General features: G+C 37.4%; 1 protein-coding gene across 2 annotated transcripts; it reads right to left on the bottom strand.

Moving 5' to 3' along the window:
* Window positions 1–2,770: 2,770 nt before the first annotated feature.
* MIX23 (mitochondrial matrix import factor 23) lies at window positions 2,771–22,589 on the bottom strand. 2 transcript variants are annotated; one of them, XM_063111531.1, is made up of 5 exons: window positions 22,514–22,589; window positions 13,963–14,088; window positions 11,095–11,241; window positions 5,684–5,743; window positions 2,771–3,065 (listed from the first exon to the last, which is right to left on the bottom strand). In XM_063111531.1, exons 1-5 carry the CDS (start codon window positions 22,562–22,564, stop codon window positions 3,015–3,017), a joined length of 435 nt encoding a protein of 144 aa, XP_062967601.1. In that variant the 5' UTR covers window positions 22,565–22,589; the 3' UTR covers window positions 2,771–3,014. The 2 variants fall into 2 exon arrangements, with proteins under 2 accessions (XP_062967601.1, XP_062967610.1); XM_063111540.1 differs by lacking the exon at window positions 13,963–14,088 and having other exon boundaries at window positions 22,514–22,581.
* Between the last annotated feature and the right edge of the window lie 352 nt (window positions 22,590–22,941).

Here is a 22,941-nt window from a genome sequence, read left to right as displayed (position 1 = left end):
CCTGCAGCCTTTAAGGAACTCCATTCCAAGGGCACAGATGCAGCTTTTGCCAGATCCTACTCCATGTGCTCAGCAGTTCCAGCCTTAAAGCAGTCGCTGCACGAAATGGTCAGAGCAGTTTTTTCTTTCTCTCATCGTGGTTTCTCCTGCCTTCATGCACTCCTGTAGGTCTCACCTCCTCTTCCCCTGAGCTCTAGCGGCCCCAGCTTGGCTGTTGTTGCTTTTTATATACTTGTAAATTGGTTGATTTCTGGGAGAGTAACGCTAGAGACCATCTATTCCACCATCTTGACCAGAAGCCTGTTGCACAATCAACGGACTATTCAAACAGGGAAATACTGCTTGGCCACCTGACTCACTTGGAATGTTCTAGATTGTCTCCTTTGGCTCAAAAGAACTTAATTTATTTTATGTAACTCAGGGATTTATCATAAAGATGCATCTGCTTAGGAATCTAGGAAATACCAAACAACCAAGTCTCATGGAGAAAAGGGACCCACACAGAAGTGGGTCTACAGCCAAAACCAGAATCCAACGAAGCTCTAAGAACCTGAGGAACTGTTTGTGAGATTTTACTCTAGGGCTCCGTCAATAATGACTCCCAGCTATTCTCCAAGCAACTGTCTGTACCTCCCTGTGTCCACTTTGGAGTCAACTTCAGCTGGTATTCTTGCTCCTGTTGTGTATAACTTTTCTTTGCTCCATGGTGTATGTCCTTACAGCTCTTGCTTTTTCAGAATGTTGGACTGTCATGGCCCCTATGGTGGCTCATTACCACGCTCATTCAAGCTTCACCTCCCACTGCTAACTATGTCATTCTCTCAGTGTTTCTCAGTTCAAAGCTGTGAAGAATTTGATTGTTCAGATCATCTTTTTGCCCCAGGACCTGCCATAGGACTCTAGCCAACGAATGTTTGGCAGTTCTTGGGTCAGTTGCCCAGCCCTGGTCTAATCAACTTACTGTAAAATGGGCTACCTCGGGGTGCTCTTTCAGTAGGAGCTGTGGGTCAGTCTTCCCTAGAAAGGGCTCTAGTGTGGCAGGTTATCTTGATCCACATGACAAATGTATGGATGGATGGACAGACAGACAGACCAACTGACCAGAACGCTTTGTCCTTAGAGAAGTTAGGGGTGATTAACTGGGGCAGGGGAGTGATTTAGTATGAATTGAACAATTGAGCAAGGAGAGAACTGCATTCACATGTTGCAATATTTCAATGAGATCTGACTACAATCCTTAGGAACCAAGTAATGGACAGTAATGCTAAGTCTCATTTCAGAAAAATTAGGAGATGAATTTCCCCCAAAATTCTTCTACACACTTCTGGCTGTTTCTTCATGTAGGGCCTAGTCTTCTCCAGACTTTCCATATTAGAATCTCACAGGGTTCTTCTTCCAAATGAGGCAATCACCTAAAGTACTTGGAATGGAGCCTAATTTGTAGTAAGCACTCAGCAAATGGGCTATTATTGTTATTATACTCTTCATTCGTTGAATATACTCATCATTCATTTACTTATGGGCTACATTAGGCTGCATGTAACAGAATCCCAAATATAGAGGCTTAGCTAAATAGGGTAATCACTTCTGTTATATCCCTGAATGAACAGATCATAACGTATCACATAATATCTTACTGCTTTCATGTAATAACAATTTTGAAGATAGGTAGGCCAGGGCTGGAATGGCATCCCCCATGCCATTAAGCATCCAATCTCCTTCTTTCTGTTCAGGCTTCTTTAACACATGGATTTCGTCTTTATGTTTGTCACCACATAGGCAAATAGTCCTCATCCTCGTCCCTTCTAACCACCCTAATCACATTCCAGATAGAAAGGAGGGGGCGACGAGGAGGAAGGGACAGTGCCTTTAGTGCTGTTTCTCAGAAATGCCCAGGCAGTATTCTGCTTATATCTCATTGGCCAGAACTGTCTCATGGCTACCTGGAGCTGCAAGAGAAGCCAGCCACACTGCTGCCCTAAACAAAATGTGGGTGGCTTCCAAATGAGAGTGGCACCTGACAGCCAGCAAGGAAATGCGAACTCTCAGTCCTACAAAGCAAGGATCTGAATTCTGCCAACAAACCCAATGAGCTTGGAAGCAGATTCTTCCCCCAGAGGCTCCACACAAGAGCACAGCCTGGCCCTCAGCTTGATTTCAGCTTTGTGAGACCCTAAGCAAAGAGCCCAGTCCAGTCAAGCCTGCCTGGACTTCTGACCTACAGAACTGTGAGATAACAAATTGGTATATTAAGCTGCTTTAAAGTTTATGGTAATTTGTTAAGCAGCAATAGAAAACTAATACAATTACCCCATACTAGAAAATGGTTTTTTGCAATGACCAAATCCTGCAATTTCAGCAGTTTTTTTTACTAACTCCTTTGTAAAAATGTGTTTACTCATTTACTATCATCCAAGCTTTCCCTTGTCCTTCCCTTTTCTGAATTTGTTTTATTGCTTTCCTTTTCAGTGTCCATGGAAACAACGTCCATGAAAAAATTCCACCCAAAATTAGTTTTTACATTTGAAAGCAAGATAAGTTAAGGTACTAAGAGAACACTTCTTTGCACAGTGTCCAGCTTATAATACTGCCCTTTTATAATAAACCCACAAAGATAAAGGGATAAACTCATCAGTGACCAAAAAGGTCCATACCCATGCCAATTTGTAACAACCAAAAATGTACAACAAAATCAGATATTGAAATTGTGTGTGAATTCTCTGAGAACTTACTGTCTCAACTTGGAAAACAATCAAATATGTACACTGAGTCAGAAAATTATTTTAATAGTTACAAAACTTTTTTTTTTTTACAGAATCAGTATAAAATAGCAGTTGATTTCTCCATAATTATCAGAATTATTTATACTTGAGGTCTTGGCTAAGTGGGGCTGAAATCAACAAAAGGTCTTGGACTGTTGGCTCAGAAATCTTCCTAGGAAGCCCACCCTGTTGATGTCTGTCATGCTTAGCTCTTACGAGATGACCCGGTCCTTTTAATAAAAATATCTTTCTTTATTCATGCTTTGGAGGCTTGAAGTGAATTCGGCAGCGCTCATTAAACACCTAAGGTATTTAAACAGAAACAAAAGTCACTGAGTCATGCTGTATAAATCAGGCCTGCAACTAAATCTAATTTGGTGTGCTTCCGGAAGATATTATTATTTTTGTCCCAGGTCAACAGATTTAGGAAATGGAGGAGTTTCCTCACCAGTTCAAACTGACTACTAGGTGCTAAGTGCAAAAGGCATTGATATTCATTCATAAGACAAATTTAATATTTTTTAAAAATTTAAATTACTTGAAGAAAAATTATCAAGAGCCAGCTCATTTTTTTGTTTTTTTGTTTTTAATTTTTTTTCTTCTCTAGTTAATTTAGTAATTACCAAATATTTCAATTCCATGTTCTGGACATATTTTGGACAATTAGAGAAAAATATCTAAAATAAATTTAAAGGGCAGGAAAAAACATAAAATAAAATAAGCTTAAGATAAAGCCCTCTTTTTTCTTTTTTAAAGCAAATTTTATTACTTAGATATTTGTTGTACTTTTGTAAATGTGTGCCAGATCTTTCTCATAAGTAGGTACACTTGCCAGGTAGACCTGGCCTTTTTGCTAAATTGTATGAATTTATAATTTTTTGTTCAATTTACCTTGCTTCCTAAAAATCTAAACAAATAATATATTATAAACGCTAAAAGAATGCTCTATGACTAGATGTTTGTCAGTGTGAGACTGTGTTAAATAAAAATTTTGGTACAGCAATTCAATGGAATACAATTCAAGCTTAAAAAGGAATAAGGAAGCTCTTTACTTACGAGGGTACTTCAAAAAGTTTATGAAAAGATTTGTATAAACTTACTTTTTAAAGTACCCTCATATGTTCGATTTGAAAAGTCTCCAAGATACACTAAAGGGGAAAAAAAACCAAAATGTGGACAGTATGATTCTGGGTAAAAAATACACATACATAATATTAGAAAAGGTGCAAATATCTGAAAACATAAGCCATCTTCTCACAGGGTAGGGAAAGAAGGAAAGGAGGTGGCTGAAGGAGAGGGACGAGATGCAGAATTTTTACTATATATCCTTTAATATTTAAAAGTATTTTGAATCATGTGTCTAAATCATGTGTCCAATTTAAAAAAACTAAAATCTAAAAGAATTTCTTCTCAGAATTTACTACCATACTTCATTGATGTAAGGAACAAATCATTTTTAAGGTAAAAAAGAATAAATCTACACAGGGAGCTTCTATGGTTCTGGTAGTATCCAATTTCTTAGGCTGAGCCTTTCTTAAATGAACATTCATGTAATGTTCATTTTATTGACATTCTTTAAATTCTACATGTTACATACTCTTTGGCATGCGTATCTCACACTTAAAAGAAAACATATGAAAATTATATAGATTCTTTCTGGCTATTTCATTTTATAACTCATCTCACTGCAGTTCCCTGCCTTGACATTTCCCTGAAATTCCCAGTGCTCAGAGCAGTGGAAGCTTCAGATTAGTGGTCTTGATACACTGGCTGGAATAAACTAAAGTGGCTGAGCCTCTCCAAATCCTTTTCCTAAATGATTTCCTATCCACTTTTGCTAGCCCATTACACCATAGCTACATTTTCTTCTTTTAAAAACAAGTAGGGGCCTCACTTGCTGTGGAATGGATAGAGCATATTTTCTTTAAAACTAATATCAAATCCAAAAATGCTTCAATCTTCCTACTACATAAAATCTTTCAAGAAGCAAACACCTTATCACATTGGTGGAAAGGGCAGGAATAGGAAATCTCGGCAAAGAGGATAGGACAAAGAAATATGATAAAATAAAAATCAATTTGTATTTTGCAATTTATCCATGGCTCAGCAAGTTGGTACACTCTAGTTTTTGAACTTCTCTCTTATAAGTATAGGGTTTAACGCCATTCAATTAGTTAATTTCAAAGGATAAAACAGAATTTTCAGTTTATTCTTTCAGATTCAACAGATATTCTGCCCTTTGGAAATCTTTTAGATTAGAAATTTTAGAGAGAGGTAAACAGATATACTTTTTCAGAAGATTAAAGTCAGAATTTTATTATTTCTAGCTACATGTAAAGTCCTAGGATCTGGTCCCTCAATCCAGTTCCTAATGAGAGTTATGCCGGTGGTAATAAGGAGCATGTGAATCTATGAGTAGTAAAAAGCTCTGTTATCAGATACCAGTACAGCTATGTACAATAAATTCATGATCTGATTTGTTTGAAGACAAGCAACTGTAAAGGGTGGCTAATGATATGAAAATTTATGGAAAGTAACTGAGCTCAAAAAGGCTAATTTTAATAAATAACTTCCTTGAAGATTCTGAGATAAGTAGAGTAATAACCGTAAATACTAAATATGCCCATAATTCCTATTAGGAGACACATGGAATGTCTTCAATTCTGTTACCATGGCAGGTGATACAATTCTACCATATGCCTGTAAAGCTAATTTTTATAAGGTAGATCTACTTATATGCGACCACCCCTCTACCCTCCACCACCACCACCAAAAAAAGAAAAGTTAAAATCCTCACTGCTTGTAAACAAATGATCTCTATTCTTCTTGGAGCTCAAAGCACTCTTTACTGCTCCTCCCTTGGTTTCCCTTTACTAGTTCAGTTTCCCTCCTACTTCTCTCCAAGAAACATTATTTTATACCTTCCAGCTCCTGTCATTTACCACTTCTTCAACATTCAGTTCTGACTGCATCCATTTCAACTGCAAGAAAGGAGAAAACATTGAAGTTATAAAACTTAAAGAGCTAAAACCAAACTCTACTAAGTTTACCCAACAAAACCAACTGCTGCTCTTGTATTCTTTATCTGTTAATGGTAGATTCGGAAACCTTCTTCAACATAACCCACTCTCCCCATATCTAATCAATTGTTAAATCTTATAAAATAGTGGTTCTCAAACATTGCTGCATATCATAAACTGCCCCCAGCTTTAAAAAAAATCTCAATGTCCGGGCAGTTCACAGCAGACATACAAATAGCCAATAAACACATAATATACACACACATATATATGCTCAATTTTAGTTATGTATAAAGATATGCAAATTAAGTCATTATATGACAAGATAAAAAAAATGAAAAAGTCTGATAAAACCTAATATGAGTGAAGGTGTGGGAAAAGATACACTCATACACATTTTTAGTAGGAATATAAATTGTTGCAACTTCTATGGAGGGCAATTCTGCATGACATTTCACATGTCCTCAAACCAATTCCAGTCCTAGAAATTGATTACACAACTATGGACTTGGAAAGATAGCACAGAGGAGTAAAAAGAAGGACAAGGAGGAAGCAATCTGATTTGGGCAGAGAGTTAAGAAAAAAGAATCAGAAAGTAAAACTGAGAGGAAGGGAATATACTAGGCCCTAGTGATCTAGAAAGGCATGAGTTTCCCAGACCTTGATCAGCCAGCCAGAAGTCTGAGGCTAAAAATCACAAGTTTTTTAACTTTCTTTATAACTGCCAACCTAATTACCCTACCACAAGGGTAGCCAATTCCATTGCCAGGCCCAAATGGAAGGACCCTTAATACTCCTAGTCACATCTGGTCAGAGGGATTTGAAAGGAAAAGAAGCTATCTAGTTCCAAGAACAGGTCTTGAAAATATTCAGGAAAATTAGGAGAAAAAAAGCATGAACTACAGGTTGAGGCAGCCAAAAGTTTAAAGCCAGGATGATTTCCTCAGGCCAAAATAAAAAAACCCAGGCCAGATTTGGGAACAAAATGCCAAAGCTAGACAAGATCTGGGCAACCACAAGTCTGACACTCAGGCCAAAGATCCTGACAATTAGGAGTATAGCTCAGGCAGAAGGTTTGAGAAATATGCATGTAACTAATAAGAATAGAACTTAGGACTGACCCAGTGGCTCCCCAGAAACTAGACTCAGAACTGGTGTTGAAGTGTGTGGAAGTACACACGGCTGGAACTGTGCAACGAGGGAAAAGACTGCAGTTTGACAACTGGTCCTGTGCTGTGGAGTAATAACAAGTCTGAAGTGGCCCTCCAAAACAACCTCAGTTTCAGATGTTAATCAGCCATACAGACCAAAAATCATTAAAGTTTCACTACTCTGTTAAAGCCTGAACTGTCTGCAAAAGAAATAACTTCAGTTGAAGAACGGAGAGTGACATGTCACTAAGTTTTCATAACTATTCTCAAATCTTTAAAGGGATGTCATGTAGAATAGGTTTTAGACTTATCCTGTATAGCTCCAGAGGGAAGATTAAGGAGCAGTACTTACACACTACAGGGGAGCAGATTTTCACAGTATACAGTCATGTGCCACATAACAATGTTTTTGTCAATGACAGACAGCATATATGACAGTGGTGCCATAAGATTATAACGGAGCTGAAAATTCCTATCATCTAGTGACATTGTAGCCATTTTAACATCAGAGTGCACTTACTTTATTATTTCTATTGATTTACTGTAGCCTAAGTGTACAGTATTTATAAAATGTATGGTAGTATACAGTAATGTCCTAGTCCTTCACATTTACTCACCACTTACTCACTGATTCACCGAGAGCAACTTTCTGTCCTGCAAGCTCCATTCATGGTGTCCTATCCAAGTGTACCATTTTTTATCTTTTATACCATACTTTTACTGTACCTTTTCTATGTCTAGATATGTTTATATATACAAACACTTACCACTGTGTTACTATTGCCTACCATATTCAGTATAGTAACACACTGTACAGGTTTCTAGCCTAGGAGCAATAGGACATACCATGCAGCCTAGGTGTGTAGTGGGATATACCATCTAGGTTTGTGTAAGTACACTCTATGATGTTCCTACAACGACATCACCCAATGATGCATTTCTCATAACATATCCCTTTCATTAAGCAAAGCATGACCATATGAGAAAATCTTTGAACAATTAAAACTGTCCAGAAAGAGAATGTACCAACACAGAAGACAGTGAATCCTCTCCCCCCACACAACACCCTGCCTTTAAGTAGTAGTTAAACAAAGATGGAAACCACTGGTTGATGATATGATATTCAAGATTCATGCAACAAATATGGAGTCCCACAGACTCAGAAAGGAAAGGAACTGAGACTTTGTACCAGCCAATATGCTAGCTCTTACACAGACTATATAATTTAAGCCTCACCAAAAAAAGAAAACATAAGAAATTATTAAGTATCAACCCCATTTTACAGACTGAAAATCAGAAGTTTCAGAGCAATTCATTTACGAGTTTACAAAGCCACCAAGGTAGATGTAATTTACTTCCTTAGAGCTGTCTGCCTTTATAATCCATCTTTTTTTCTATTCTTGAACACTGCAGATATTACAGCCAACTTTTAATACAAATTTGTCAGTGCCACCAACAAACTGTCACCTCTGAGATGGTTGTTTTTGAGGCTCTGAGTTTTAAATAGGTAAACTTCCTCTCAAAGGCCACTAATAGGTGACAGTAGTTATAGAGTTCCAGCAAGGAAGGTACTTTTTCTGAGTTAAAAGTTCAGGTAAAGAACTGGTGATTTTTAGACTGGCATCTCTGTATATAAATAAAATATGCTCATTTAAGTAATCAGAATGGGACTATTAATCACAACTTAATATAAAGAAACTGACTGAATCCAGAGGTGAAGGAGATGTGTTAAAGTCCCAGTTCTACAACTCATTAGCCTATAACTTTGAGGACGTCAGTATCTCAGAGTCTCAGTTTCCTCAGAACGAAAATGAAGAGGTACAGCTGGAACATTCCTAAGAGCTCTCTCTTTATGACTCCATAATCTTCATAGCAAACTTGAAAAAAAATTCACGTTTCCTTATTTGCTTACATACTAGTCATGGTTACTCTCTAGCTCTCTATATAAGCAACCTTAAATAACTCACTGACTAGGTTTCTAAACTCCTTGCAGTGGTCATCCTGGTGATTCTCTCCGGGCCCTCCAGGCACAGGGGCAAATCTGAGGGCTGAGCAAACTGCGTGACACAAGCACTCCCAAGCACTCTGTAGTTTAGAGTTTTGAACTTTGCTCTCCACTGGCAAGAGTCACTCTATTCTGTCTGACTTAATTTGAAAACAGTGATTTTTCAGTTTCTGATTTAACAGTCCTGCCCTACAGTTTCCCTTGTCAATACCTTCAAAAGTCTGTTGAATCTTCTGTTGTTGTTGCTTTTGGGTTTTTTTGGTGGCTGGCTGGTATGGGGATCTGAACTCATAACCTTAGGGTTATAGGGTTGCACTCCAACCAGCTGAGCTAACTGGCCAGCCCTCAGAGTCTGTTGAAATACAAAATCCAAAATTACCTAGACTTTAATCACTTTTACATAAATTATCTGCAAGCCTTCATGAATGTAATGGGTAGGGTGAGATGAACAATAGAGCATAAACTCACTGTCTGAGGAATCCGCCACTGCCTGATGAATGAGCAGGTATGCAATTCAGACTGAAAGCAGTAGTCAGTACAAAGGGAGCAGCAAAGGCAGTGGCTGAATCTTGTATCCAGTGAAACATACTGAATCAGTGGAATGACTGAGAAAGAGCAGCAGCCTCACTTACTTTCCTGTGTGCAGCTACAAGGAATAGGGTTCTCTTTTCCACTAAAGGCTTGAGAGAGATGACAAGGTCCCCTTTTCAAAGGATAGCTACATCTACTAAGCAAAGGGCAAACTTCACAACTGTTTGGGATGAGAAGCATCCCACACAGGATTCTCAGTCACCTGACATGCAAAGATCTGTAAGTCAACTATTGTGCCATCTTAAAATATGGACATGATTTTGACAACTGTACAGTGATCATGTAAGAAAAAGCCCCTGTTCTGAGGAAATAGCTAATGTATTTAAAGGTAAAGGGGTACGATGTGCCCAACACACTCTCAAAATGGTTCAGAAAAAAATGTTTATGTGTGTGGATATGTGGGGAGAAAGGGGGAGAAAAGCAGGGAAGAATAAAGGGAAGGAAGGAAGGAGGGAGGGTGAAGAGAATGAGTTGTAAAGCAGGTGAGGCAAAATGTAAACAATAAATGAATACAGGTAAAGGGTACATGGGAGTTCCTTGTACTGTTCTTGCAACTTTTCTGTAAGCTTGAGTTATATAAAATAAAGAATTACCCCCTAAGAATCCCCTCAAAAAAAAGACAGCAATGCATTCCACATAATAAAATATATTGCATATTTCAACTGTTTTCTTGACATGTCACATACAAATACTATAAAGAAACAGTTCTGCTGCATTAACTATATTTTGAGGTACACACCCCATCTACATTATGGTTGACTTGGGGAAATAAGGCTTCCTCTGACACATCCCCAGATGGGCACTTGCTGTTTTTTTAAAAGTGAAAATACTACAGGGATGGGAGATGAGGTGGAAAAAAATGTATCCAAAAAAAGCCAATACCCATAGCAACTTTTACACAGTAGGGGAATAAGTTATAATGAGGTACTAGTACATTTGGTTATATTTAAATAGTACTATATTTTTATGGCTGAAGAGGATAATATCCTGAAGTTAAATAATCTGTATTACATTCCAGCAGATTTGTACAAAATGAAGCCAAAAGTAAATTTTTTCAAAATATCAATATATTTAGAGATGTTTCTTCGCAAGTTAAGCCTCATAAGGTAGACACAGGTGATTTCCCTAGAATTTCTGATTGGTGTTGGCCTATATCAATTCTTTAACTGTGAGAAACAAAGAAAGAAATGGAAATAAAATATGATTACATGCTTATTTTAGCTAAAGCTGTTGTACTGTACCTGTTTATGAAATGCATATTAATTTATCAATTAATATTTAAATGTAATAAAATAAAGCCCACTAAAACTGAAGAACTAATTTCCCAGTCAATTTTTTTAAAGTAATAACCATATCTTACTCTGAATTTCTCATATTAAAAAATGTCTTTATTTTATTTAATTTGGGGGGAGGGCGTCTGGCCAGTACAGGGATCCAAACCCTTTACCTTATCAGCACCATGCTCTAACCAACTGAGCTAACCGGCCAGCCTAAAACTGCCTTTATTTTTAAAGGCTACATTTGAAAAAACTTTGCCTGAGAAATGTAAATTCTGTTCAACTTACCTTTGTCTGCTCTTTTCTAAGTTGCTTTAATAACGTTAAATCGTCCAAATTCTTTTCTCTCTCTTCTCGGAGGTGTTTTACTACTGCTGAGGTCTGGGCTATACAATTTTTTATGACTCTGTCCCTACTGGCATGAGCTGACATCAACTAAAAGAAAAAAGGAATAAGAAGCGGGGAAAAATCACATCAATTTATCACATTTTAGTGTTTTTTAAAAAATCCTTATTTTGAGACTACAGAAATTTAATGCTATCTAAAACAATTTCTAAAAATTGACTCTATGGAAGAGAAGATTGTGTTGAATCAGCTAAATCACCTAAAAACAGATAAAGGGAAGCACATCTGAGGGTGGAAGGTACGAGGGCTGGGCTATCTTCTTCCTCAATACGTTCCCAGTATTTCCTGCTCCTGTCTTCCTGCATTCCCCCTACCGGGCTTCTCATTTCAGTTTCCTTTATCCTACGTCCCTGTCTTCCCCCACCATTCCATCCATGTGAATATTGCTATTCTTCCTCTCTTTTTTTGTCCTTTCATATTTTTTTCAGTCTCATGTTTTCAACAAATGAAAGAAATTATAAATTAAGCAATGTACAGACCTTAGTTACAATAAAGACAGACAAAAAACCAATATATTCCCTTTTCAAAATTTTAAAGTGAAAATACTGATAAGGAAAACTTATGTATGAAGCACAGTTAGTTGTTTCATCAGTTGTGTGTATTGACTGCAAGTAAGGATGTCTGACAAAACAACTCTTTAATAACCTCCATCTTAACGTTACAATCTAGTCTCTGTATTGATTCGCAAGGTATATGATAGTCCTATTTCAAACACACTCCGATGAACACAGGCAAATTTTGATGACGCCCCAGAAATTTGTATTTGTAAAGCACTGTTTCAAGACTTTTTATTGTTCAGTATTGAAATTTAAGTTTATCTTGGGAATAAACAATGTAAAGCTAGAAAAACTTCATAGACTGAAGGGAGTATGTTCTAATAAGGGGATCTCACTAAAAATGTTTTGAGTATACGTTTGAGATTTGGAATTTCTAAAACTAGTGATTCATAATAACTTCACTGATCATCTCCTATGAAGAAGTGTTATTACTAGAGAATGCAAATATTCCTTCTTCAGCTACAGAAGGAAGCTGGGTCAGGGACAAAGTGAGTCAGAGTGACTATGAGCAACTTGGATGTTTCAGAGTTCTTCTTGACTAAGACAATATTTAAGAGAACTGAGTGGTACTTATTGGCATGGGCATTCACTCTGCTGCAGGCCTGATCCCTGGCTCAAAGCCACTTGATAAACTACCCTTTACAAAGTGACACATATGTTGCTGGATCCCTCTGGGATACAGACACAGACAAAGAAAAACCCAAACACATACAGAAGGACATCTAAAACAGAAAGGCCCAAATTTTGTATGCAAGGTTATCCTGGTTCAACAAGAAGAAAAATTATAATAACAGCAGCACCAAACATAAGAGTAACCACTTTATATTAACTCACTTAACCTTCTAACAACCCTGTGAACTAGAAACTATGATTATACTACTTTACAAACATGGAAAGTGAGGCAGAGATTATGTAATATGTTCAAGGTCACCAGCTAAGAAGTATGAGAGGTGGGATTTAATCTAGATCTGGAATTCATGTTGTTAATCATTACATTTTAGTGGCCATAAATTTCTAGTTTTTAGACAGATACCCAAAGAAAGAAGTGAACTGTCTCATAGTAAATTAGGACTTGGACCATACTACCTACCCCCAATACTGGATTCTACTCATTAAAGTCCACAACCTTGGGCCGGCCCATGGCTCACTCAGGAGAGTGTGGTGCTGATAACACCAAGGCCACGGGTTCGGATCCCACACAGGAATGGCCGGTTAGCTTACTCGGTGAGCATGGTGCTGACAATACCAAGTCAAGGGTTAAGATCCTCTTACCGGTCATCTTTTTAAAAAAAATAAAAAATAAAAATAAAAAAATAAAGTCCACAACCTTGCGATTTTCTCAGGCCACAAGACTTATCTGATCATTCAATAAAACAACATACTTTAACATAAAAGCAGAACAAAAATATCAGTAGTTAATGCTCTGAATTTAATTGATATGAATAAGCTTGTCAAAAATGTTATTTTTCATTTTTGAGAAATGCACTTTAAGGTTTTAAGTAATGACTTTGTATGACTATGCATTCACATGGTAACCTTGTAGTAGAGCTTAAAATAGTGAGTGTCATTTGAACTTGAAGGATATAAGTAAATAAACTATAAAAAATATTTAGCTGCATTATCGTTTCCTTCTGCTTTTGGAAATTAAAAAGAGAAATAAATGGAGGCAATAAAAAAATATATACTTGAGAAACCAAAGCCTCAGGAAAGGACAATTTACCTTTGGCTTTTCTTCTCTCCTAACTGTCAAATGCTTCTATTCTCCTTCCTGATGAGTGAGGGAAAAAAGAAGACATAAAAGGTGTGAAGAGTTTTAATTCTTCCTTATACCAGCTGTCTGGCTTCTTAGGATCATTCAGTCAAAGTCCTCGCTCTCATTACAGTTTTACTTTGCTATTTCACTCTCCCCTTTCATTGGTGTCCTGAAGTCAAAGGCTGCAAATTAAGAGGCCACAAAAGTACTGCTCCCATTCTTTAGAACCATGTCTTCACAGATTTGTGTATAAGATTACATATTTTCTTTAGTTTGAGGAAACCAGATTGAAAATTACATACACCCTCAGGTGTGGGCAAGGAAATATGAGGATGATATTCTTTTATTCACAGTTTAGTTATATGTAAACTGATTTATTATTTTGCCTGCAAAGAAAGGCATAAAAGAAGCATGTAAGAGAGACTCAAAAGATACACTTACAGACTCGTAAAGCTGTTTACAGGTTTGGCTGGCATCAATTTTCCCTGCAAAGGAAGCTGTTGGAACCGTAGTGTTTAATTCATGTACTATTCTGTCATCAATTGTCCTCATCACCTTGAGCAATTCCTATATACATTTAAAATAAAAGAATATAATCTGAATGGAAAGTTAAGTGATAAGTAATAAGTACTTAATCAAACAATAAAGCTCTTGAATATTTTACAACCCTTTAAGTTAGGAGTAGGGAAACCAAGTAAATATAATGCAACCATAAGAAAATCTTTATTACAAGATTAAGTAATAGTAATTCTAACAGTGAACACCGACTGTCTTCTTGACTCAACTGTGACCCTCTTAAGGATTAAGATTGTTCTACTCATATTTAATCCCATTTGCTGGCACAGTGCTTAGCAAACAGTGTGCTCTTTCCATCTCTAACATACAGGCAACAGAGGGGTCTACTGAACTTGATCACCACTGATTCTCCACAACAATCCAGCATAATTGCTTGTTCTATTCCCTCTTTACCTATCATTGTATAATGTGGTGCTAGGTAGGAAACTTTGGAAAGATATACAAGAAACTTGCAGAAACTAATCTATACCCTTTTAGGCTTTTAGATTTTTACTACAATCATGTATTATTTTTGTAATAAAAATAAGTAAACAAAACATGCTGCTAGAGAAATCAAACCTCTTCATGGCTTTCCTATTCATAGAACAAATGTAAAGAAATGAAGAAAAGAAAAAAAAAAGAAAAGAAATGAAGAAATTGTTTTCAGTTATGGATTTAAATTGGGCAAGGAAAGAAGTAGGATGGTATGCTGAGCGAGAGTATCAAGCAAAGTTGCTTTTAATACATATTAATATTGAATGTTAACCTGGGTGTTTTCAATAATAAGTATATTCCCTAATGTAATATAATTGTTTTCTTGATGGTTTTTTTCTTTTTTGTTTTGTTTTTTATTTTTGTAAATTTGAGAAAAAAGGAAGAGAAGGGTATCCTGCTAGAAACTTTTTCCAGGGTTTATGTTAACTGAATACAGAATGTAGCTGATGCCCAGCCTTTCTCTGGTGACAAGTGAAAAGAAGTGCCCTGATCAAAATGTGGGGAGAAGAGACTGTGCTATGTAGATAATACTTTTCAGTCTACGTTCCCTACCATTCTGGTATTATTTTTCTTTTTTCTTTTTTGAGAGTCGGGGGCTTTTTGAGGGGGAAAGGATCCTTGGGAAATGTGAGCTAGGATTACTAAGAAAAGGTAAAACCAATTCAAAAAAAATACCTCAAAGACATTTTTAAGAGTTTCATAAATATTCTATCCTGTGGAGGTACCACAACTTATGTGACAACTTCCCAATTAAAAAACATTTAGGTTGCTTCCAATTATAGTAACCATTTAGTCCAGTCAATCTAAATCAGTAGTCTAGATTCTGTTCTATCATTCCATTAATCTTTAATTAGTGAATTTAATGGCCTTTTCTAGATCTCAATCTGGAAGTAAAACAGCTTATAGAAGGCCCATAATTAACACTAACAAAATACAGACACAGCTCAGGTCTAAAACCAAGTTTATTATCTTACCTCCTCTTCCTGCCTATTTTTCTCTTTGTCAGTAGTATTCTGTGTAAACTAAATTCTTAGGGGACAATCTCAAGATATTCATTGGGCAACCATCATTTTAAATAATGTACTAAATACAGTGGAGGATAATGTCCTTAAGTGTTAAATTCAAAACAAATGGTGGTAGCACTATTCAGGGAGTCAAAGAAACAGCTAAGTAGAAAACAGGAACCCACCCTGCTAACTTCATTTCCTACAACTTACCTACTTTAAAAAAAATTTAAATAAAATAAAGCCTCCTTTAAAATCTCTCTTTTCTTTTGGGCAGCTGGCCAGTAAGGGGTTCTGAACCCTTGACCTTGGTGTTTTAACACCACATTCTAACCAACTGAGCTAACCTGCCAGTCCTAAAATCTTTCGAAACTTTCTTTTCCACTATCTAAACTGAACTGAACTGATCTTCTAGACCAAGGTTTAAGCTGTACCTTTTGGATAAAGTTTTCCTTGGCTATGAAAGCCCTCAGCAATCGTTCTTTAAATAATGCAGCATTTAGAGAGTACCACAGAGTTCATTCATTAACTCACTCTTCATTCAAAAAAAAAAAAAAATTACTAATGTCTAGTATATGTCAGGCACCATTCTAAGTACCAGAGTAGAGGGGTGGAAAAAAACCAGAAAAGGTTCTTGCTCTTATGAAGCAAAATTCCTGAAGGTGAAGACAAACAACAAACAAGTACCTCCATAAATAAGATAATTTCAGATACTGAAAAGAACTGTGAAAAAGAAAACAAACTAAGGTAATGGGATGAAGAATTACCAAATGGGGCTTGAGGCTAATTTAGGTAGGGAGATTGTTAGGAAAGTAGGAAAAGTTTAGTCATGAAAACCTTGCATCTGTTATAAATGGGCAAGATTCAGCACATTCATTAGAAACAAGTTATAAAAGTAGTGTAACTGTGTATGTGTGCCAATTTACTGATTCAGCATGATGACTGTGATTATGTAATGCTTGGCTTGTGGCCACTATTGTGTACCAAGAACATGAAAGAAACAACTGCTCTGAACTGCTGGTTGGCAGAGCTCATGTCCGAGAATAAAGCATGTCTGTGAAGCTCACCTCTGGAGAATAACGTACATCTACCTTGCATAAAGCTGCCAGAATCTTCTTTCGATTACCTGACTCATGACCTGCATAGGAAGGAGCAGAAGGATCTGAGATTCCTGCTCAACAGAGATCAAGAAAGGCCTCTCTGAGGACATAACATTTGAACTGAAACCTGAATGATGTGAATGAAACAACTATAAGAACACATGGAGGAGTAAGTTGAAAATTATGAGGCAAGAACAAACTTTGGAATGTTTGAAGAATTAAAAGAAGGCAAGTGGGCAGGGAGTGAACAAGGGAGAGAGTGGTATGCAGTGAGGTTGCAGTAGACCAGAACATGCTGGACAATATAGACCATGCAAACGATTAAGGGTTCTGTTCTGATGGCAAAAGGATTTTAGGCAAGGAAATAACATTAATTTTTCAAAAGATAACTTTGGCTGCTGTTTGGAGAATGGATTATAGAAAGAGAAGAATGGAAACAGGGTGAACATTTAGGAGACTACTATGATGGTCTAGTCAAAAGATAAAGATGATTTGATGAAGTGGTAGCAGTAGAATTAAGGAGAGGTGTTACATTCAGGATATATTTTGAAGACAGAGCTGACAGGACTTGCTGATGAATTAGTGGTGGGAGCTCAGAAAAGATAATTGGATAACTTTTAGTTCTGAGGCCTGAGCAACTGAATGTCTGGTAGTACCATTAATTGATAGGGGTGGAGGGAGACTGAGGAAGGAAAAGATTTGGAAGGAGTGGGAAGATCAGTAGTTCTATTCTGACTCACAGGATATTTGTGATGATATTAAGGATTATTGTTAATTTACATGATACTGCTATTATATTAAAAATTGTAATCTTTTAGAGATACAGACAAATATTTCCAGAAAAAAAGATATGATATCTGGGATGTGCTTCAAAATAATCTGGTTAGGGTGGGGCAGGTGGCAGTAGTACTGTATATAGACAAAACAAGAGTTTCTATTGATTGTTGGAGTTTGGGAATGGGTACTGAGGCTTCATGGTACTATCTCTCCTTTTGTGTATATCTGAAATTTTGTAGAATAAAGTTTGGTTTATTGTTTTTTTTTTAAAGTTCTGTTTCGGACTTGTTAAGTTTCAGTTGCCAATTAGATACCTGAGTAGAAAGTTGAATACACCACTCTGACACTGATCAGGGCTAGAGTTATATTAATGAATTGATTTTATTTACAGCCAAGAGACTAGAAGAGATCACTGAGGCGGATGGCAGAAAATGAAAGGGCCAATGATCAAAAAGGAACTCTAGCACCTAAAAGTAGAGGGAAAAGTCCATGATGCCACAAAAGCCAGAAAAAGAAAGGTTTAAAGGAAGGAATGGTCAATTGTGTTGAATGTTCCTAAGTCGAGAATTATATGGACAGAAATTAACTTTTAGACTTAGCAGGATGGAAATCACAGGTGACCTTAATGAGGGCCATCTAAATAGAGTGTTTAACGGGTTGAAAATTAATGTGGCTTAAGTACAGCAAGTAAGAGAAAACATGGGGTATGATGAGATCCACCATTATAGGTCATGTTATAGTTTATTCTTTCCTGAGTACCACAGGGAACCAATGAAGTGTTTTAATTATGGTGGGATTACATGATCAGATGTGTTCTGAAATGACTGCTTAAAGTGTGGAAAATGAATTAGAGAACAACAAAAGTAAATGTAAAAAGATCAGACGGGAGAGTGATTCAGCAACCCAGGTGAAAGATATGTAGTTTGACATTTCGTAGGGTTTTTATTGACTCTGAACTTTAACCAGTTTTGAGTTTGAACACTGGCTATACCTTAATCACTATAGCCAAACTCCCCTCCAATAAAACAATTTAGACACACTATTAAGTTCCTTACACAGCAATGGGAATTTATCTGCATTAACTAGGTAATAAATCAATCAATTTTACAGTCTTACAACAAAACCTACAAATATGGATTATCAAAATATATTAATTTTTCTGTGTACTAGAGAATTATTAATATATGATCTAGAGCTTGGCTTTCAATATGGCACACACTAGCCACATGAGGTTACTTAAAATTAAATACAATTTAAAATTTAGTTAGTTGAACTAGCCACATTTCAAGTGCGTAAGCACATGTCAATAGTGGCTACTATATGTAGATAGCACAAATGTAGAACATTTCCACCATCAAAGATAGTTCTAATCAACACTGCTATATTCTAGAATACATCATGACAATCTCTACACTGATAATGAACTTGTTCAGGGATTGCCGAGAACTGTAAGCTATTCTTAAATGTCACAGAAAAGATATCAGAAAATATAAAGAGAAAGAAAAAAGGGAGATAAGATGTAGGATGAGATTTCTTCCAAAACTGGAAAGGGAAAAGGAAAAGAACAATAAACCACCTCACCAGGTTTCCACATTTCTTTACAGTGGAAAAAACACCAGAGCTGTTAAGGCAACTCCAAGAGGGTCTAGGTAAAAGGATGGGTGGTCCTCACAGACTGAGAGCAAACAAAGGTGAATGAAGGCACAAAAGTGCTGCTGTTAAATCATGTGGATCATTCATAGGGAATTAATGACTACCTAATCTGATGTCTAGCCCCAATGGGATACCTTCTTTCTCACACACACAAATTGACCAAGAAAATATTCAGAAGACAACCCTGAACAGATATCATACACAATAAACTGCAACACATGTCCACAGAGATAACATAGAAATACACTCAGTTCGCCGAGGCCGCGGGTTCGGATCCTATACAGGGATGGCCGGTGCACTCACTGGCTGAGCGTGGTGCAGACCACACCATGCCGAGGGTTGCGATCCCCTTACCAGTCCAAAAAAAAAAAGAAATACACTTAGCCACAGTATTACAGAGATTAGATTGAAAGGGGGATATATCAAAGGAGTGACTGAAGACAGGGAGACCTGTTGCAAAGCTAATCTCAAAAATGATAGGGCCTGAACAAAGCCAGTGGTAGCAGTGACAAATATTCCTAAAGCACCTCTTTGATCATGTTACCCCCTCTGCTCAAAAATGACTCCCTTTCCTCACCTGGCATTCAAGGCCTTCTACAATCTGGTTCCAATCATTTGTGTACTTCAATTGTGCCCCAGGTTAGATTTTTGTATTCCAGCAATACTGATTTGCTATTTCCCCCAAATAATAAAAAATTTTGCCTATATACTATTGCCTCTGTCTAGAATTCCCCTGGTCCTGTCTACCTAAGGTCCTGTCTACCTCAATTACCATCTCTTGATTTCTCTCTAAACTCTTACAGAAAATTGAAAATATGAATAAAATGCTATATGTTTTATATCCCTACTTAGATTAAGTTCTTTGTTTTATACCCCATCCACTGGGTCTCCCCAAGTGCCTGACAGCTAGTGGATATCTGTTATGGACTAAACCGCATCCCCCCAAAGTTCATATTGAAGCCCCAATCCCTGACATGACTACATCTGGAGATAGGATCTTTAGGGAGGCAATAAAGCTTAAATGGAGGTCATAATGATGGGGCTGTTATCTGATAGAATTGGTGTCCTTATACAAATTATAAGAGACACAAAAGATCCCTGTCCCTCTGCACACAGGCACAGAGAAGAGGTCATGTGAGGACTCAGTGAGAAGATGGGCATCTGTATGCCAGATGATGGAAACTTACTTTAAAATGCATAAAAAATAAAATAAAAAGGTAGATTGATGGATGGATAGATAAAAATGAGATGGAGTAAATACAGCAAATCATTGATTGCAGAATCTAGATGGTAGGTACATGAGTGTTCATAGTACAATTCTTTCAACTTTTCTGTAGTGCTTGAGCATTTTCATAACAAAATTCTGAAAAATATGCTACTAATCTTTTTTAAAAAAATACATAACTTCCCATTCCTCTTCCACTGTTTTCAGTGCAGGGCTTTCCACATTCCAGATACTTACTTACAAAATGTAGTGCTTTAATAGCTTTAAAATATATAAACTGATTAATAATCTGTGAGAATGCCAGTTAACCACATTTTATAATTCTATCAAACTCATCTAAACCTAAATGTTTTACTAAAATTTTATATTTTTACAGTACCTTCACTTCTCGTGTGCCTCTGTGGCAGTAGGGGCAAATGTTCTTATACACATTTACAAGGAGGTAAAATGATGTGACAAGGCCATCTCTGGAAAACCAGATCTTCTGACTTGAACCGAGGGTATTTTTCAATCATAAACCACACATTTGGAAAAGCCCCAGAAAAACTATCCAAACACTTCCTCCAGGTTTCACTATTGAGACTAATTTTATGATTTATTTATATACATTGTCTGTGAATGGAATGGGGTATAGCTTTTGTCCCACTTGCATTTTATCTGACTGTCCAAAAGAAAAATCAAAGTGTTCTTTAAACACTGTTTGGATGTTTTAACAGCTCAAAGAAATCCTTTGAAATTTGGTTTCGGAGATTCAAATAATTATAAAAATAAAAGCAGTTTTAAATGTTACTTAACACAATCTTCTTATTTTACAGATTCTAGTTAATTCCCAAAGGGTTAAGTGATTAACTCTGGGTCACAAAGTTGTTAATGGCAGAAGCAGTTTTAGACCCCAAAACATCTAACTTCCTAATCAGTTCTCTTCCCCACAGACTTTAAGGCTACCATTGCTCAATTACATGAGCTTGTTAACTCAAATATGTCCTAGTACTAATGTGACAAGACCAAAGCCTAAAATGGCCAGTTAACCTAATATATTACTTTACTTTGGAATCTGGCTTTTTCTATCCTATTAATAATTTTTACAAGTATTTGTATTTATTGGGCACTCTAATAATCTTTGAAATTGGCTGCTGTTGTGCTGATCTAATCTGAGAAACAGCTGAAGTGATAAAGAGGGTGCAAATAATGGTAGAAAGACCCCATATAAACTTCTTTGGCCGATGCTGTTTATCAAATATTTCAGTGTGGTGAGGTTATCTTCAACAATAACACTACTAGGGCTGGTTCGTTCAACGGGTAGAGCATGGTGCTGATAACACCAAGGTCAAGGGTTCGGATCCCAGCACTGGCCAGCCGCCACTAAAAAAAGAATACCCACAAACTGTTCAAAGCAGAAAACTTTACTACAGATAGGCCAAAGACACGTGAAACGATTTTTCGATCTTTAGTTAAAAATGCAATACATGTTTAATATCATGATTTTTGAATTCAACTCTGTACGGGGACAGCAGCACACTTATGCCTGTACTGGAACAGATAACTGTCATTGCAACTTGGTCAAAACCCAGACACCTGTTCTTCAAGTCATGGGTTAATAATTAGTCCTAGACCTCTGGTGTTTGAATAGAAAAAGATACAGCCTTTCTCTTGTGTTTCATCTAATAATTAGAAAGGCAATAGCACCAGAACACATACTAAAATTAGTCTTCCCTCCAAGTTTCCAAACATTCTGTCCCACCAAAATAATAATTTGTGCCAACTGTTTTGTTTTGTTTCATCAAGTAAACTCTTTTTCACTTTCTTCTCGCCACAAAAGAACTTAAAATAAGAGAGGAATGGCAGAGGCTGGGAGCTGAGTTCAGGGGACTGCTACAAAATTCTTACAATTCCTACTCATGGAGCCCGAGCTCAGCTTTACCACCGGGTAACCACCCGGAGCTTCCAGGTCAAGGCCTGCGCCGCGCAAGCAGAACTCTGACCCTCACTTCCCTTCCCCCACGGAGCAGCCTCGCTCCCTAGCCAAACCCGCGCCCCCCATGACCTCCAATGGCTCGAAAAAAGAGCCTTGAACTGCCAGCGTTCCCCACAACTGGTCCACACTCTCTCTCTGGCCAAAGCACGTAATAGGGTCCGGGGACAAAAGGAGGGACACGCCTGCCACATGAGGAAAACCCCCTCACCTGGAACTCGGCGAACTCCTCACAGTTCACACCGCCACTGGGCGCCGCCATATTGGACAAACGCAAGGACCCCGCTGCAGACCAATCACCGCGGAGCAAAGGTGTCCGCGGCGCCACCGGACAAAAAATCGTCGAGAGGCACTCCAGCGAGATGGCAGAGCACAAGGTTGGAGCCCGTCACCCTGCTGTCCTTGCTTTTCACTCCAACCCCTTTAACCTGCCCTTCAGGAACTGGCCCAGATGTGTGGGTCAAATATTGTTAGTACTTGAAGGGACCATTTAAACCCATTTTTAAACAAAAAGGGAAAGTTTCCCGGTTACACCAACCAGGTGGTTCCAGGAGGAAATCTAGGGAGGTGAGGCTTTTCTTTCTAATCTCTCTTACTCCAGTGTCTACCCCCTGACCCTAGAGCAGAGGGGCTTTTATT

This window comes from Cynocephalus volans, chromosome 1, assembly GCF_027409185.1.
Source record: "Cynocephalus volans isolate mCynVol1 chromosome 1, mCynVol1.pri, whole genome shotgun sequence".
NCBI lineage: Eukaryota > Metazoa > Chordata > Mammalia > Dermoptera > Cynocephalidae > Cynocephalus > Cynocephalus volans.
Note: the sequence above shows the minus strand (reverse complement) of the source record. Positions and strands in the feature narration are given on the sequence as shown.

Bases quoted from the DNA above. Each gene is read 5' to 3' on its own strand.
- MIX23 (XM_063111531.1), bottom strand. From the start codon at position 22,564: ATGGCGGCGCCCAGTGGCGGTGTGAACTGTGAGGAGTTCGCCGAGTTC. The intron at 14,089-22,513 runs GTGAGGGGGTTT...AAATGTATATAG, and splicing joins AGGAGTTCGCCGAGTTCCAG to GAATTGCTCAAGGTGATGAG. The intron at 5,744-11,094 runs GTAAGTTGAACA...CCTTTCTTGCAG, and splicing joins TTAGAAAAGAGCAGACAAAG to TTGAAATGGATGCAGTCAGA.